Raw genomic sequence first — 19,387 nt, forward strand, 5'->3', positions numbered from 1 at the left:
GGGAGAAGGGGGTGATGTGGCCAACTGGACTTAGATTCTAGAGTTGGAAAGACCAGTCCTGAAGCATAGAGATAGCTAAGCTGAGAAGATATTTAACTACCAAAGTCTCAAGTTCTTTGCAGGTAAAATAGGGAATAATAATGTATATCTCATGGTTTTATAGTATAGATGAAATAAAATGATTTAAAATGCCTGTAAAAATTTAAAAATACAAAGATTTAGAATCTCACAACACATAATTGAGTAAAAGAATTCAGAGAGAAAGGAGAATGTATGGTGTGATCCCATCAACATAAAGTTAAAAAATAGGCATAACTAGGGATGCCTGGGTGGCTGTTGGTTAAGTGTCTGCCTTCTGCTCAGGTCATGATCCTGGAGTCCCGGGATAGAGCCCTGCATCCAGAGTCTGCTTCTTCCTCCGACCCTCACCCCACTCGTGTTCTCTCTCTCACTCTTTCTCAAATAAATAAAATCTTTAAAAAAATGCTTGATACATGATACTTATAATATCTTTGGTAAAAATAAGAATAACCAAACAATGAAAATAATAATATAAAACTTACATATCTAGTATAATGAATAAGGTGTATGTAGCCTTGTATAAATTCACTGAGACTCTCCTGCTTATCATTCCTGTTCCAAATATTCCATTATGAAATAATTCTCAAACTGGCATTCTAAAAAATCTCTGAAGTAGAAGCCATAGAGCCAGGCTAATAGATTATACACCCAGCTTCATTAAAAAAATAAATAAAAAATAAAAAAACAAAAACAAAAAAACCACCACCAACATTCTAAACAACTATTTCCCTATTTAAATGCTTCAATGTTAAGAAAACTTAAATGTAGATCATAAGTACCTAAAACTAGGAACAAATCTGGCTAATTGGGATATAGAATGATTAAAAAGGAACCTGGATTAGTGTTCTAACCTTCTCTAATTATGATATGGCATCAACTAATTAGGATCTCTTTATACAGCTCTAGAGTTACTGACTAAGAGCTCTTAACTTTTCTCTCACTGTCATTTGAGATCTTTTCGTGCATTATTTTATTTTTTCCCCTTCTGGAAATAGGTTAGATCAAAACGACTATCACATGCTTTGCCTGTTACACAAGACAATGGCTAGGTAAACAGTCAGTCCCATCCTTAAACCAATTTGGATCACAGCCCAGAGTTGAACCCATTAGACATGCCAATCAAAACACTTAATTCACCAGGCTGGACTGGGTTATAACAGAGTCTGTGTCCTTCCTATTCACAGTTGGGTAGTTATTATCATTCTAATAACAACCACTCATCCCTGTGGACACAAAGCCTGTTAATCTACATAATGATACCCAGAACAATAGACTTATAGGAGGGTTGTATTGTGTTACTACAAAAGAACATCAGTCTACAAACAGAAATAAGCCCTTGAATATAGGTTGGTTTTTTTCCTGCTTATTTATACCCTGTGTTTTTTTCCCTCCTAGGCTACTGACAAAGATACTGGCAATTACAGTGCCATGGCTTACCGACTCATCATTCCACCCATTAAAGAGGGAAAAGAAGGATTTGTGGTGGAAACGTATACGGGGCTCATCAAAACTGCTATGCTCTTCCACAACATGAGAAGGTCCTACTTCAAATTCCAAGTCATCGCAACTGACAACTATGGGCAGGGACTGAGTGGCAAAGCGGATGTTCTGGTAAGTAGATAGACATCCGGATTAGGGGAGGCACGTGCACCTGCTAGTCTGTGGCCAGTGTTTCCAACTCACGGAACTTTTACATTTATTCGAAATAGGTTTTCTAAAACATAAATGTGATTACTTTCCATCCAGATTGTTAGTAGCCACTGGTTTGGGATATGAAAGGTATAGCTTTAAGGCTGTGTATTTTTTGACATTTGGGAAATACATCATAATATGTTTTCATATATGGCTGCGACAATATTTCCACAAGTGTTGGATTTCCATTTGGTCTGTAGATTGCATTTTTTTTTAAAGATTTTATTTATTTATTTGATAGAGATAGCCACAGCAGGAACACAAGCCGGGGGAGTGAGAGAGGGAGAAGCAGGCTTCCCACCGAGCAAGGAGACCGATGTGGGGCTCGATCCCAGGACCCTGGGATCATGACCTGAGCTGAAGGCAGATGCTTAATGACTGAGCCACCCAGGTGCCCCTGTAGATTGCATTTTTAGTATAGAATTGGCTGGAGCCAGTTTTAAAATGCTTCGCCATATGCTGTAGAAATTAAAATGGATGGAATTTTTATTACTGTTTAAATTCCTTTCAGACCTTTTGTAATTAAGAAAATGAAAGGAAATGTTTTGGAGCAAATTTATGTTCCAATAGATGTAATTTCCTTCTTTTACCAAGATCCCCAGTGATGGCATCGATGATCCTTGACTCAGTTATATTTGGCTTCAGTCGAGAATACCACTTTCCTCTTCTTTGTGTGAGGTGGCACACAATCTCCCTGGTAGAGTATTCCCAAGGGCAGTTTGATATTACTGTTTGTTCAAAATATTCAACACCAATGCTTCTGTACTATGGAATTTCTGCCAACTTGGAAGCGTGGATTGTTTGGACTTTGATGAATCTAGTAAACATTATAATTTATAATTATTACTGGAAATACTTGTCACAGGAAGACAGAATCAAGTATAATTTTTCTTTTGCTGTTTACATCTTATTAGGTCTTCATTTTCACAGTTCCCTGCAGTTCTCTGAACGAGTTTAACCTTCTCATATATGTAGACATCACAGATCACATTTTTCTGCTAAATCATGAAGACCAACCACCATGACTGTGGTGGGCATGAAGGCCAGGATGTCCTCAGTTAGAGCCAGAAAGCTGCACTAGAATAAACAAAGGCTGATCTAAGCCAAGAAGCTTTTGACAGAAGACTTTAAAGTTGACATAAGTCTTTAATCGAGTTAAGATCTATAAACCTGATGTCCATAATGTTGCTATTTCCCTTCCTGTTATTTCAGGACTACACAATGCGGTGCCATCAGGATAGACAGCAAAGTCACTACACTAAGGATAATTAAAATACTACAATAACAGGGACACCTGGGTGGCTCAGTTGGTTAAACGTCTGCCTTTGGCTCAGGTCATGATCTCAGGGTCCTGGGATGGAGCCCTGCATTGGGCCCCAGCTCAGCGGGAAGCCTGCTTCTCCCCCTGCTTCTCCCCACTGTTCATGCTCGTTCACTCTCTCTCAAATAAATAAATAAAATCTTAAAAAGAAATACCACAATAACATAGGTAAGATATAACTATATAAATTATCTATGTAGTATGTACATGAGCAATGTGAAGTTTATGGGTTTCTCATTTGGATTCTGTAAACTGTTGTGTGGAAATTTAAAAGTATACCTTTAAAATTACCCAAAATAAATGTAGGAAGAGTTATTTCAAGGTAATCATAATGTGATATACTTATAAACCATTTATACACACACACACACACACACATACATATATGGAAAACTTCCCAGCAAAACAATCTTTATGGTAAGTCAAGAGAAGGGAGATGTGGGGAGAAATAAGACTTTGATGTAGAGGTTCTTTCTGAGAAGTTAAGTCATTGCAGAAGATGACCTTCTGAAGTCAGAAGGCCTTCAATGACCTCATTTCTACTATCTTCCATCTAACTCATTCAGACCCAGTAATATTGGCCAATTTGCTGATTTCCAAACAGCCAGATATGTCCTCACTTTAGAGATTTTGTAGTACTGCTGTCTAGAATGTTCTTTCCCCAGATGTGTTCATGACTAGCTCCCTCATCTCATCCAAGTATTTGCAAGGATGTATTTCACAGGGAAGCCCACTCCGACCATCCAGTTTAGCATTGCATCCCTACCGTGTCACTTCCACCTCTTTACTACTTGCTCTTTACAGTGGACTTACCATATTCATGTTCGTATTTTCCCATGAAAACTCCGTGACGAGAGTTTTTTGTTTTATTTTATTCCCTGGGGTATCTCAAGTGCCCAGAATAATTCCTGACATACAGCGGGCACTCAATGCCTATTCAGTGGATGAATGGCCTCTCTCTTACAGTGTAGGTTAGCGGCTCTCGACGTGTGGACCATGGAACACTGAGGATCCCCCAAATCATTTCAGGGTTCAGTAGGGTCAGACCTTTTTTAGTGAGAATGTTAGGGCATTGTTTGACTTTTTACGATACTGTATTTGAATCATTGTATCCTTCATAGCCATACACAAAGAGAAAGGGGGGAAAAAAAGCCTGAAGACTGCCCTCACTCATAAGCAGTAAAACTTAGTAGTTTTAACAAATCTCCACTCTTGACTAAACACGTTTTCAATATTTTCTGAAATGAAATGGGAAGTATGCAAAAAGCATTTCTGCTGTGAAAGGAAGTATAATGGTAGTCTCAAGGAAAAGCTCTGTGAAAGCTGAATTTGCTGGGGTTTTTTTTAAGGAATAGCTTTTTATTTGAAAAAAATGAGATAAAATATGGTTATTTAAACTTGAATATTTGCTAGACATTTACACAAAAATGAACAAAGTGAGACAGCCAATTTAAGGAAAACAACTGACAGTATTTGCTGCTAATGATAACATCTAAAAGCACAAATTAGAATATTGGAAACTTGTATTCACTCACCACTGTGATCTTGACAGCTTCCCATTATTTAAAGACCATGAGATCAGTGGTCATTGTAAAGAATGTGATTTTTTTCTTGATATTGTATAATGTAATGTGTCAGTATTTGACAAATCTGTGTTATTCAATGAACCAATATTTTTCAAATGACCAATGCATGATGTGAAAACATCACTGTGGGTAAAGACCCATTCAAAGTGCAAGACAGAGAAATGGGTTTTAACGTAATTAAACCCAATTTTCAATTTCATATCAAAATTAATCTCCGACTCCTGCTTGAGTTTGGGTGTGGTATCAAAGACTGTACAGAGCTATCTAAAAAAGATTATTAAGCTGTTCTTCCTTTTCAAGAGAAGTGAGATTGCACCAGAGGCCGGTCAGGAGAGACAGTGACCAGTCTAAGCAAGAGATGGTGAGAGTGTCTAGAACTTTGCCGCCCAGAGTGTGAGTTATTTGTCCTCTGTGGCTACTGAGCACTTGCTTTTGTGACTTTGTCACACTGAGATGTATCATAAGCATAAAATGCACACTGGGTTTCAAAGACTTGGTATAAAAAAATGCAAAATGTCTCCTTAATAAGTAGTTTGGTATTTATTTGTGAGAATGATAATATATTAATATATTGGGTTAAGTGTATTATTAAATGACCTTGACTATTTTTTTTATCTTTCTATTGTGGATACCAGAACATTTAAAATTACGTGTCTGGCATGTATGTGTGGCTTACATTAATTTTTTTATTGGACAGCACTGTCTAAACTATGTGGGAATGAGTGGAAAGGAAGAAAAAAGGAAAGCTAAGAAATTTATGAAGAAGGATTGAAAGGACTTAGAAATAATAGAATATGTAAAATAGGAAGCTCTCTGGTTTTAGAACGTTGTGCTTCACAAATGTTACTTTTCCTTCTTTAGACTGTCGCTTGTCCCTTTGATCCGTTACAGAGATTGATCCCCAAATCATAGAAATATGTTTTTAAAAAGTCTTTATAAGTAGAATTTTATAAGCACAATTGTTATGGTTGGTATAATAAACTGATGTGTAGTTACAGAAATATTTGCATAAAGATTGTACTAGAAAAGTAACAAAATCTAGGAATCTTAAACATTTAAATACCTTTATTATAGATGATAGATGAAGCCAAGATTCAGGAATGTAGCATTTCTTTGAAAGATCAAAATTTAAACTATATTAGCTTATTTTCTTGGTCGGCATAGTGAAAAATGTATGTGTTCTCCATAAATCATAATTATACTTTAAGGAGATTTAAAACTTCTAAAATAACTATTTATAGGTTCGTCTGAGACAAATACTTTTGGAGTTACATGCAATCTGAATTTTGTTACTTTATCAGAATTATAACTACATTATTTTTTATCTTAATACAAAAGTATGTGTTCAAAAGTTAAGATCAAAAAATCTTTTTGGTAAATTGTAAGCTTAATATGTATATATTCTGGAGGAAGTTAAATCTTTTTTTTTAAGATTTTATTTATTTATTGGACAGAGAGAGAGCACAAGCAGAGGGGAGAGGGAGACTCCCTGCTGACCAGGTAGCCTAACACTTGGGCTCAATCCCAGGACCTTGGGATCATGACCTAAGCCAAGGCAGATGCTTAACTGATTGAACCACCCAAGCGCTCCTGGAGGATCTTAAATCTTAATTCATTTTGTTAGTTCAGTCAGAATTTAACCCCAAAACTCATTAGCAAATTAAAAATTCCCTTGAGTAAGTACTTTATCCTTCTGTATAAAGAGAAATTACCAGCTGTCCTTAAAAGGCAAATGATAGAGTTATTACTATTGTCAAGGCAAAATTTTGTTCCCAAATAGAGTCCCTAGCACATGAATTGATTTTTTTCCGAAAGATTACTTGTAAATGAGCTTCTGAAAGTTCAAAACATAATTATAGGAAAGGAAATCCTACCACTTCCCTGCACCCGCATATAACATTCTAGTTTTTTGTTGCCCTACAACTACTAAGAATCTAACACTCATACATAATAGAGCCCTGGGTGGTGTTTGTCATGGTAGGCTGATTTTGTAACACAAAATTCCAAAACATTTCAGGGGCTTAACCTAACAAATTTTATTTTTCTCTCTTGGGCCACACCAAGAGTGTACATGGTTGGTTGGTATTCTTGACAGCATTCCAGAAAATGGAGATTTAGGGACTCAAGCTCCTTCCACCTTTTGTCTTTGACCTTCTTTAGAGTTTCTTTATTCAGACTGAGACTGTGAAAGAAAGGGAACCCATAAAAAAAGACAAAGTTACTCAAAAAGTGTGTTAATCCCTTTTTCTAATGAAGTCAGTTTTGTTTTGTTTTGTTTTGTTTTGTTTTGTTTTGTTTTGTTTTGTTGTGGTAAAGCCACAATCAGGAACCATGCCCATGTTTGTGGGAAATTTGGACATATGGTCCCAGTTGCCGATAATGAGTTAGCGGTACAGGATTGGAACTGCTGGTGTGAACTGTTTGCTCATAGGTGGTAATCAGACCCCTGACTTAATATAGTCTGTACACATGAATTATGAGACTTACACATGGTTTGAAAGATTTCCACTTAGTTGAGATATTTCATATAATATTTTGGATTTCTTCTCTTGAAAAATAGAAAGATCCAGCAAATCTGGACCTTTTCTCCCACATGGCAATATTCATTAGGGATAAAAAACCTCTTTATTAGTTTTCTTATTTAAAAAGTGGAATGGGGGTCTCCTGGGTGGCTCAGTCAGTCGAACATCCAACTGTTGATTTCAGCTCAGGTCATAATCTCAGGGTCATGGGATGGAGCCTTTGCATCAGGCTCCTTGCTCAGTGTGGAGTCTGCTTGAGATTCTCTCCCTCTCCCTATGCCCGTCTTCTGCTTACTCGCTCTCTCTTTCTAAAATAAGTAAGTGAATCTTCAAATAAATAAATAAAAATAAAAAGTGGAATGATAGTCATAACTACCTGATATGGTCATATTTGGAATTAAATGAGTGAAAACCTATGGAGTATTGTGGGAAAACAGTAAATGATTGGTCATACACACTATCTATTACATAAATACTGCTTTTTTAATTTTTCTAAATAAGATCGCAGAAGGAATTCCATAAATGTTAGCAGAATAGAAATGATTTGTAAAAAGCTGCTACATTAGCTCATTTTAGTCCCATACGTAAATATGTATATATCTGTCTCTTTATTCCCACAAACATGGAATTGGCTCAAGCGGACACGAAGACTATATATGACGATCTCATAGAATGAATTATTTGAGCCGGTCGTATCTCAGCTTCTTAGTCACACTGGATAAGTGATCTCTCGAGATTTGTAAAACCTGTGTTTTCCATTATCCTGAGTGTTCTTCAATAACCCAATTAGAAAAATAAACACACCTTCTTTCATACCTTAGAAAATGACCAACAAAACAAACACAAACCAACCACACTGGACGTCCAAGTAAGTTAGACTTACTTCTAAGTAAATAGTGATAGTGCATCAGTCTCCACCTGCCCTAACATCTAGTGGTGCTTGTGTACCTGAAGATACCATTCATTCCTGCGTTACAAATGGGAAACCACTGGTTCCACGCGTCCATGTACAGTAGGGAAGTAATGGAAGCATTGTGTTTTGGTTATAGAAGTGCTGGGGAGAAATCAGAGAGGGAGAAGAACCATGAGAGACTCTGGACCCAGGGAAACAAGCTGAGGGTTTCAGAGGGGAGGGGGTTGGGGAGAGGGGGTAGCCGGTTGATGGGTATTAAGGAGGGCACGTGATATGATGAGAGCACTGGGTGTTACATGCAACTGGTGAATCATTGAACACTATATCAAAAACTAATGATGTACTATACAGTGGCTAACTGAACAAAATTTAGAAAAGAAAAAAGTGCTGGTGAGTTCTGAACAGGCTCTGGTTTCCTCCCTGCAGGTTTCCGTGGTCAATCAGCTGGACATGCAGGTCATTGTTTCCAATGTGCCCCCAACTCTGGTGGAAAAGAAGATAGAAGATCTCACAGAGTAATGGATTTTTGTTTACTTACATATTTATTTTCAGTTGGCTATAATTTTATTGAATGAGGTCCTTTTAATCATTACAGGGTTCAGATTGAACATATATTATAAAATACCATCTTAATAATTCAGGTTACCCTTTTCCTGAAACAGATAGCTTCATCTAATGTACGCCGAGCTTCTGAGAGTGCCTGCGAATAGGTATGGAAATGAGATGTGATAAGATCTTACTCAGGATACTTTGACTGATGCATCAACATAACCTCAAAACACTGCATATAAGAAACAAATCCTAACATTCATTATTAGAGCATATATCTTGATTTTGTGGCCCCAAATTATTCAAAAACCTCATCTCAGTGATCCAGCTAGTCCAGGGAATGCTATTTCTCAAAGTGATGTATCTAGGTGGCTCACACTTATTCTTTCAAAAACCCTGAAGACTAATTTTAAACAATACATATTTGGATTCTTCTAGAATAAATGCCACATTGTACCTTTTGATCGCTGTACACTGAACACGTCACTTTTGACTCAGAAAAAGTTGTGACTATTTTTGTGAAGCTGCAGTCCTCTAATAATATTCTGAATGCTATCGAGGATTATTACAATGCCTTTCTAGTTCACTCTGAGCGACCCAAACCTAGCCTGATGTCATTTCATAATTTTCATATGGGCACATACTTGTTATTCTGTGTCTTCCCTTGAGTTCAGGCTGACAGATGTCAATTATCACTGCTTCTCTCTAGCAAAGTATCCCTCACTTCCAAGTTGCCAGAAGAAGCTTCAGATAACAGCTAAACTTTCTGTAATTATGTGTCAAATACAGTAGGAAAAGCACAGATGGAATTCTGAGTGCTTCTCCGATAATGAAAACATGTGTGCTCTGTAACAATTATTTCTTGCAGTTTCACAAACTTAACTTTTGCGTGTCATGTACAATGTCCTATGGAGAAGGTGATTCTCAGTGTGCTCAACGTGTATGCTTGGAATATCAGTCATGCAGTGTCGGATTTACTTCTGCAAAAGGGGTTTATACACATTTAGCCTTTGTGAAAATAATAGCTGATTACACATGAGAAAATCCGGAATCATGCCTCTCTCTTAGCTGCTTTCATGTTCTCTATGGAAGCAGGCTTTCTCTGATTGTACCATCCAGAAGATGGTAGAACCATCTTCAACCTCTAGCCCTTCATTATGCTTTATTTTTCTTCAGAGAAAAATAAATACTATTTTCATTGCATGTCAATTTCCCATCAAAGCATAAGCCCCGTGAGGATAGGAAACCTATCTTCCATTACTATAATTCCAGGCATATAGTGGGCACCCGATGCATATTATTGAATGAAAATTTTATACAAGCAAAATCATGATTCCTCTTTCTCATAGTGAGACATCATTTATTAACACTGAAAAGAAAATGACAAGAAAGAAGTATAACTTCATAGCAGTTTATAGTATTTTTTTTTTCCCCTTAAATGGCAATGAAGATCCGAATGAGAAAAAACAGGCACCTTTCAAGTCTTGAGAGAAAAGTATTCCTGTGAAAGGAGCTTAGAGTTCTGTAACATTGGTTTAGAAACACGAGCTGGGGCAAATCAGTTCACCCTCCCCAGACTGCCTCACCATTTCTAGTCATCTGTTCACAGAAACTAATAAAGCTAATATCATGGGGTTGCTGGCTAGAACTAAACAATATCGGCCATGTAGGACAATGGGGATTGTGACTCTTCCAGGGATAACAGATATTCTAAGAAATGAGGTTAGTGACCCAGTCAGGAGGGTAAAGACAGAGTCCCCAGTTTTTCCATTCTTTCCAAAGAAGGTTGTTTAGTATGGAGCTCAGATGATGGATTCAAACAGAAGTTTGAATCTTATTGTAGCCCTGTGACCTTCAGGCAGGAGATTTCACACGTAGGGCTACGCCTCCTCATCTTGAAAATTGGAACAAGAAGGCCAATCCTCTATTGCTTTTTTGGTTTTTTGTTTTGTTTTTTTTTTTAAGATGTTATTTATTTGAGAGAGAGGGAGGGAGAGAGTGCATGTGCACACAAGTGAGGGGAGGGGCAGATGGAGAGGAGGAAGCAGACTCCCTGCACAGCAGGGAGCCCAGTGGAGAAGATCCCAGGATGCTGAGATCATGACCTGAGCTGAAGGCAGACACTTAACTAACTGACCCATCCAGGCGCCCCATGTTGCTTTTTTGAAAGAATTAAATAGAAATTTGCTTGTGCAGTAAGCATAGCGGCACATGCCTGATTCCTTATTGTAGATTTTTAAAAATCTGTGTTAAATTAGAGATTCTTAAGCATAAAAATTTCTGATCCCTTTGAAAAATAGACTTCATTTTTTATTTTATTTTATTATTTTTTTTAAATGTTGCCATATTTTTTTTTAAGACTTCATTTTTTAGAGTAACTTTATATTCACAGCAAAATGAAGCAGAAGAATTCCCATATGCCCCCTTCCCCCACACACATGGCTTCGCTCCCTATCAACATCTCCCACCAGACTGGTACATTTGTTACAACCAGCAAACCTACACCGGCACATCAGAATCACCCCAAATTCATAGTTGACACAGGTTTACTCTCGGTGGCGTACATTCTGTGGGGTGAAACTAAAGTGTAATGACATCTGTCTATCACGGTAGTATCAATACAGAATGGATCCACTGCTCTAAAATCCTCTGTCTGCACCCCCTTTCCATTCTTCCCCTGGCAACCACTGATCTTTTACTGGCTCCATAGGTTTGCCTTTTCCAGAACGTCATGTGGCTGGAATCATGTGGTGCGTAGCTTTTCTGATCCCTTTCTGAGCGCTGCTAGTGGTAGTGATAAGGACTGTTAGATCTGATTCGGCTCGAGTCAGCGCCAAACACTCCCTGAGCATCCGGGGGAAGAGTGGAGATACATACCGAACCGCGTAGACAACGGAATGATGGTTACAGGAATCTGAGAAGTATAAATAAGCAATTCTTCTTCTATCTGGAGAGGATAATGCTTTACATCAGGACTTGGCAAGTTAAAGCACACAGGCGACATTCAGGCTATTATCTCTTTTTGGAAATAAGTTTTACTTACACAAGGATTGTCGTGAAAATCAGTAACTTAAAAATATTGTTTTTTTTTTTAATTTTAAGTTACTGTTAATATTTAAAAATTATAATGGAAAGAAATAATGTAGTAAAACAATTTAAATAGCATAAACATTATAAAAATGTTTTAAAATGTTATTAGTCTATTAAATTAATATTTATAAGATTCATATCTGTCCCTCTATAGATAGTGTCCTGACCCGCAACCCCCAGCTCTAAGTAAGGAGAGGGTAAGAATTATCAAATAATGTAAGGATGTTAAATAAACATAGGAGTTCATTGCCCCAGTGGCCAGGCTCACCAGCTCACACATTTCCTGTAGACATTCTCTGATCGCAAGTCACACCATCACTAAAGCCATTTTCTATATCTCCCACGAGACATCCTCACCCTATAAGTGGGAAAACTTGAATTCCATACGATCATCACTTTTATTTCTTCCTTTAGGCAGACTCATAAATGAGGCCAGATCATAATCCATAGTTTTCTCGGTAAGCATGAAATCAGTGCAAACTGGGAGGGTTGATAAAAGAAAAATGTAATGACCGAAGACATTCATTTCATGACGGGGAAGGTTTTGCAGAGGGCGGACAGTATCCTTTGATGGCAAAGAACACAATGCCTTGAAAATAGAAAGCTCCTTTAAAGGGGCATTGCCACAGTGATGGGAATGATCATTCCCCATGCCCCTGAAACTGACGTAAATGCTGTAATGAAAATTGTTTTATGACTTTTGTCATTTGGAGCTTATAGAATTAACCAATGCTCCTTTCTGGTGAAACACATTTCTTTTAAATTTTATTAATGTATTCAGCAAATTCCAGTGAGAATCTGGGCCCACAGGTGGCCTTTCGTGTTTGTGTTCTGAAGTATTTTAGGTGGAATTTATGATTTATCTCTTCGTGGGCCCTGTGTTTCTCTTACAAATTTTGCAAATAAGCAGTGGGATAAATGGCTGGGAGGATAAGGGTACAGAAACTCAACTTACCAGCAAAGCCGTGGCAAGGGTGTCTCCAGAGGAAGGTAGGAGACGTTTGCATCTGTGTCTCCATTCTCCTCTACTTCACCATGGAGCCCAAAGAAGCAAAAGAAGCTTGGGATTCTAAGATTTAAATCTTGAAGAATTGGCAGAAATGGCATTTTTGAAAAGTATACATGAAGGAGTTTTTAGCAGTCCTACCTTACAGCAGGAATTAGAATCGATCATCAAGGTCATGGAGTTGCTCAAACACTTCTCTTACTTTAAATACAATATGGAAATTCAGTGATAGTAGGACTTTACTGAAGTAGGTATTGATTGGTGGAGAAGGACCCATCTCCATTAAATATTGATACAGCATCTGAAATGTGCCTGCATAACTAACTGATGGATTAAGGTTACAAAACATACTTCAGAAATCAGGCCAGGATACATATTTCTAGGAGGAGAATTGTGAAGTCTCTTGGGAAGAGAACTATGAAATGGTAAACAATAAATACTAGCACTTATATTTTCTTAAATCAGTGGAATAAAGACTGGTCTTGAGGGGAAAGGTCAGATGGAAAGGTAAATCAATAAACACCTTAGCTTTGATCATTCTTACCCTCTCCTTACTCAGAGCTGGGGGTGGGCAGTCAGGACACCACCTCTAAAGGGACAGATATGAATCTTATAAATACTAATGTTAATAGACTAATAATACATTTTAAGACAATTTTTATAATGTCTATAATGTTATTTAAGTTGTTTTAGTACATTATTTCTATTATAATTTTTAAAAGTTAACCGTAATTTAAAATTTAAAAATAATACTTTTAAATTACTGATTTTAATGACAATACTTATGTAACTAAAAGTTTATCTCCAAAAAAAGAAAATAGCCTGAATTGAGCCCTGTGTGTTTTAACTTGCCAAGTCCTAATTTAGAGTGTTCTATTCTCCAAATAGGGGAAAAAAAAAAAAAAAAAGCTTATTTATTCTATTCAGATTCCTATACAAAAACACTTTGGGGAAAATCTCATGTAAAATTCCTAAGTGAAGTATTAGCTTTCCCCCTAACCAGGAAGCCAGTTCCCTTTGAGTTCAGAGGACCCCAGGCTCAAGTCCCTGGCCCATCAGGGAGCAGCTGGGAGGTGTCAGGCTTGTCAATTAAACTTTTTAAGTCCTAATATCCATATGTGAAGCTGGAAATGTATTTATTTATTTATTTTTATTGTTATGTTAATCCCTATACATTACATCATTAGTTTTATATGTAGTGTTCCATGATTCATTGTTTGTGCATAACACCCAGTGCTCCATGCAAAACGTGCCCTCTTTAATACCCATCACCAGGCTAACCCATCCTCCCACACCCCTCACCTCTAGAACCCTCAGTTTGTTTTTCAGAATCCATTGTCTCTCATGGTCCATCTATCCCTCCGATTTCCCCCCCTTCATTCTTCCCCTCCTGCTATCTTCTTCTTCTTTTTTTTTTTCTTAACATATATTGCATTATTTGTTTCAGAGGTACAGATCTGAGATTCAACAGTCTTGCACAATTCACATTGCTTACCAGAGCACATACCCTCCCCAGTGTCTATCACCCAGTCACCCCATCCCTCCCACCCCACCCCCCACTCCAGCAACCCTCAGTTTGTTTCCTGAGATTAAGAATTCCTCATATCAGTGAGGTCATATGATACATGTCTTTCTCTGTTTGACTTATTTCGCTCAGCATAATACCCTCCAGTTCCATCAAGGCGTTGCAAAAGGCAAGAAGTCATTCCGTTTGATAGCTGCATAATATTCCATTGTATATATATACCACATCTTCCTTATCCATTAATCTGTCTTTGGACATCTTGGCTCTTTCCACAGTTTGGTTATTGTGGACATTGCTGCTATAAACATCGGGGTGCACGTACCCCTTTGGATCCCTACATTTGTATCTTTGGGGTAAATACCCAGTAGTGCAATTGCTGGATCATATGGTAGCTCTATTTTCAACTTTTTGAGGAACCTCCATACAGTTTTCCAGAGTGGCTGCACCAGCTCGCATTCCCACCAACAGTGTAGGAGGGTTCCCCTTTCTCTGCATCCCCGCCAACATCTGTCATTTCCTGACTTGTTAATTTTAGCCATTCTGACTGGTGTGAGGTGGTATCTCATTGAAATTTGGATTTGGATTTCCCTGATGCCGAGCGATGTTGAGCACTTTTTCATGTGTCTGTTGGCCATTTGGATGTCTTCTTTGGAAAAATGTCTCTTCATGTCTTCTGCCCATTTCTTGATTGGATTCTTTGTTCTTTGGGTGTTGAGTTTGATGAGTTCTTTATAGATTTTGGATACTAGCCCTTTATCTGATATGTCATTTGCAAATATCTTCTCCCATTCTGTCGGTTGTCTTTTGGTTTCGTTGACTGTTTCCTTTGCTTTGCAAAAGCTTTTTATCTTGATGAAGTCCAAATAGTTCATTTTTGCCCTTGCTCCCCTTGCCTTTAGCGGTGTTTCTAGGAAGAAGCTGCTGCAGCTGAGGTCAAAGAGGTTGCTGCCTGTGTTCTCCTTTAGGATTTGGATGGACTCCTGTCTCACATTGAGGTCTTTCAACCATTTGGAGTCTCTTTTTGTGTGTGGTGTAAGGAAATGGTCCAGTTTCATTCCTCTGCATGTGGCTGTCCAATTTTCCCAACACCATTTGTTGAAGAGACTGTCTTTGTTCCATTGAGCATTCTTTCCTGCTTTGTCAAAGATGAGTTGAGCATAGAGTTGAGGGTCCATTTCTGGGCTCTCTATTCTGTTCCATTGATCTATGTGTCTGTTTTTGTGCCAGTACCATACTGTCTTGATGATGACAGCCTTGTAATAGAGCTGGAAGTCCGGAATTGTGATGCCGCCAGCTTTGCTTTTCTTTTTCAACATTCCTCTGGCTATTTGGGGTCTTTTCTGGTTCCATACACATTTTAGGATTATTTGTTCCATTTCTTTGAAAAAAGTGGATGGTATTTTGATGGGGATTGCATTGAATGTGTAGATTGCTCTAGGTAGCACTGACATCTTCACAATATTTGTTCTTCCAATCTATGAGCATGGAATGTTTTTCCATTTCTTTGTGTCTTCCTCAATTTCTTTCATGAGTATTTTATAGTTTTCTGAGTACAGATCCTTTGCATCTTTGGTTAGATTTATTCCCAGGTATCTTATGGTTTTGGGTGCAATTGTAAATGGGATCGACTCCTTAATTTCTCTTTCTTCTGTCTTGTTGTTGGTGTATAGGAATGCCACTGACTTCTGTGCATTGATTTTATATCCTGCCACTTTACAGAATTCCTGTAGGAGTTCTAGCAGTTCTGGGGTGGAGTCTTTCGGGTTTTCCACACAAAGTATCATATCATCTGCAAAGAGTGAGAGTTTGACTTCTTCTTTGCTGATTTGGATGCCTTTGATTTCTTTTTGTTGTCTGATTGCTGTGGCTAGGGCTTCTAATACTATGTTGAATAGCAGTGGTGATAGTGGACATCCCTTCCGCGTTCCTGACCTTAGGGGGAAAGCTCTCAGTTTTTCTCCATTGAGAATGATATTCGCTGTAGGTTTTTCATAGATGGCTTTTATGATATTGAGGTATGTACCCTTTATCCCTATAATCTGAAGAGTTTTGATCAAGAAAGGATGTTGTACTTTGTCAAATACTTTTTCTGCATCTATTGAGAGGATCATATGATTCTTGTTCTTTCTTTTGTTAATGTATTGTATCACATTGATTGATTTGCAGATGTTGAACCAACCTTGCAGCCCAGGGATAAACCCCACTTGGTCGTGGTGAATAATCCTTTTAATGTACTGTTGGATCCTATTGGCTAGTGTTTTGGTGAGAATTTTTGCATCCATGTTCATCAGGGATATTGGTCTGTAATTCTCCTTTTTGATGGGGTCTTTGTCTGTTTTGGGGATCAAGGTATGGTGGCCTCATAAAATGAGTTTGGAAGTTTTCCTTCCATTTCTATTTTTTGGAACAGTTTCAGAAGAATAGGTATTAATTCTTCTTGAAATGTTTGCTAGAATTCCCCTGGAAAGCCATCTGGCCCAGGGCTTTTGTTTGTTAGGAGATTTTTGATGACTGCTTCAATTTCCTAGTGGTTATAGGTCTGTTCAGGTTTTCTATTTCTTCCTGGTTCAGTTTTGGTAGTTGATACATCTCTAGGAATGCATCCATTTCTTTCAGGTTATCGAATTTGCTGACATAGAGTTGCTCATAATATGTTCTTACAATTGTTTGTATTTCTTTGGTGTTGATTGTGATCTCTCCTCTTTCATTTATGATTTGTTGATTTGGGTCCTTTCTCTTTTCTTTTTGATAAGTCTGGCCAGGGGTTGATCAAACTTATTAATTCTATCAAAGAACCAGCTCCTAGTTGTGTTTTCATTTTTATTGGTTTCCATGAATTTTTTTAATTCTTCTTTAATTTCCTGGTTGACCCATTCATTCTTTAGTAAGATGCTCTTTAGCCTCCATGTATTTGAGTTCTTTTGAACTTTCCTTTTGTGATTGAGTTCTAGTTTCAAAGCATTGTGGTCTGAAAATAGGCAGGGAATGATCCCAATCTTTTGGTACTGGTTGAGACCTGATTTATGACCTAGGATGTGATCTATTCTGGAGAATGTTCCATGGGCACTAGAGAAGAATGTGTATTCTGTTGCTTTGGGATGGAATGTTCTGAATATGTCTGTGAAGTCCATTTGGTCCAGTGTGTCATTTAAAATCTTTATTTCCTTGTTGATCTTTTGCTTAGATGCTCTGTCTATTTCAGTGAGGGGGGCGTTAAAGCCCCCGACTATTATTGTATTGTTGTCGATGTATTTTTTTGCTTTTGTTATTGCCTTATATAATTGGCTGCTCCCATGTTAGGGGCATAGATATTTACAATTGTTAGATCTTCTTGTTGGATAGACCCTTTAAGTAGGATGTAGTGTCCTTCCTCATCTCTTATTACAGTCTTTGGTTTAAAATCTAATTTGTCTGATATAAGGATTGCCACCCCAGCTTTCTTTTGGTGTCCATTAGCATGGTAAATGGTTTTCCACCCCCTCACTTTCAATCTGGGGGTGTCTTTGGGTCTAAAATTAGTCTCTTGCAGACAGCATATCGATGGGTCTTGTTTTTTAATCCAATCTGATAGCCTTTGTCTTTTGATTGGGGCATTTAGCCCATTTACATTCAGGGTAACTATTGAAAGATAGGAATTTAGTGCCATTGTATTGCCTATAAGGTGACTGTTACTGTATATTGTCTGTGTTCCTTTCTGGTCTATGTTGCTTTTAGGCTCTTTCTTTGCTTAGAGGCCCCTTTCAAGATTTCTTGTAGGGCTGGTTTTGTGTTTGTAAATTCCTTTAGTTTTTGTTTGTCCTGGAAGCTGTTTATCTCTCCTTCTATTTTCAATGACAGCCTAGCTGGATAGAGTATTCTTGGCTGCATATTTTTCTCATTTAGTGCTCTGAAGATATCCTGCCAGTTTCTGGCCTGCCAGGTCTCTGTGAATAGGTCTGTTGCCAATCTAATCTTTCTACCATTGTAGGTTATGTATCTCTTCTACTGAGCTGCTTTCAGGATTTTCTCTTTGTCTCTGAGACTCGTAAGTTTTACTATTAGATGTCGGGGTGTTGACTTATTTTTATTGATTTTGAGAGGGGTTCTCTGTGCTTCCTGGATTTTGATGCCTGTTTCCTTCCCCAAATTAGGGAAGTTCTCTGCTATAATTTGCTCTAATATACCTTCTGCCCCTCTCTCTCTTTCTTCTTCTTCTGGGATCCCAATTATTCTAATGTTGTTTCGTCTTATGGTATCACTTATCTCTCAAATTCTGCCCTCGTGATCCAGTAGTTGTTTATTTTCCATCATTTGGTCTTCTATACCACTGATTCTTTCTTCTGCCTCATTTATCCTAGCAGTTAGTGCCCCCGTATTTGATTGCCCCTCATTAATAGCCTTTTTGTTTTTGACTTGGTTAGATTTTAGTTCTTTTACTTCTCCAGAAAGGGTTTCTCTAATAACTTCCATGCTTTTTCAAGCCCAGCTAGTATCTTTAAAGTGATGATTCTGAACTCTAGATCTGACATTGTACTTATGTCCGTATTGAGTAGGTCCCTGGCAGTTGGTACTATCTCTTGTTCTTTTTGTTGAGGTGATTTTTTCCGTCTTGTCATTTTGTCCAGAGGAGAATAGATTAATGAGAGAACAAAATGCTAACAGGGTAACAACGTCCCCAGAAAATATACTCTAAACATTCAGAAAAGACCTGAAGCAGTGGGAAAAGAAAGGGAAAGAGAGAAAAAAGAAAAAGAAAAAGAAAAAAAAAAGAAAAAGATAAAGATAAAGATAAAAACAAACAAAAACAGAACAAAACAACAACAAAAAAAACCAGAATATGATCAAATATGATCAGGCTGGTATATAGATCAGTGCCACACACTAGATTTTGGGTGTATTTTGGTCTGTTAGAAGAAAGTGCCTCCCAAAATTTTAAAGAAAGAATAACTTATATATGTACAAAAATAAAGGTTGATATGATGAAGGGATGGAATATGAGTGTAAAGATGGAAATTATAAAAAAATTTATAAAAGGAATTGATAAGAAGTTTCTTGAAAAAAGAAAGAAGAGGATTTAAAAAAAAAAGAAAAAAAAGGGAGAGAATGTGATCAGGCAGGGGAGT

General features: G+C 37.6%; 1 protein-coding gene across 8 annotated transcripts in view; it reads left to right on the forward strand.

Annotated features, from left to right (window-relative positions):
- The window catches only part of PCDH15 (protocadherin related 15), a 794,976-nt gene that overhangs the window by 722,583 nt on the left and 53,006 nt on the right, over window positions 1-19,387 (forward strand). For all 8 annotated transcript variants that reach the window (XM_045877695.2, XM_045877694.2, XM_045877690.2 and 5 more), the window contains 2 exons: window positions 1,477-1,692; window positions 8,542-8,630. In XM_045877695.2, coding sequence (XP_045733651.1) covers window positions 1,477-1,692; window positions 8,542-8,630 — 305 coding nt within the window. The remainder of the gene's footprint in view (window positions 1-1,476; window positions 1,693-8,541; window positions 8,631-19,387) is intronic.

Source organism: Mirounga angustirostris, unplaced genomic scaffold (genome assembly GCF_029215605.1).
Source record: "Mirounga angustirostris isolate CCGP_5_RB_7025 unplaced genomic scaffold, mMirAng1.0.hap1 SCAF_6, whole genome shotgun sequence".
In the NCBI taxonomy this organism is placed as follows: domain Eukaryota; kingdom Metazoa; phylum Chordata; class Mammalia; order Carnivora; family Phocidae; genus Mirounga; species Mirounga angustirostris.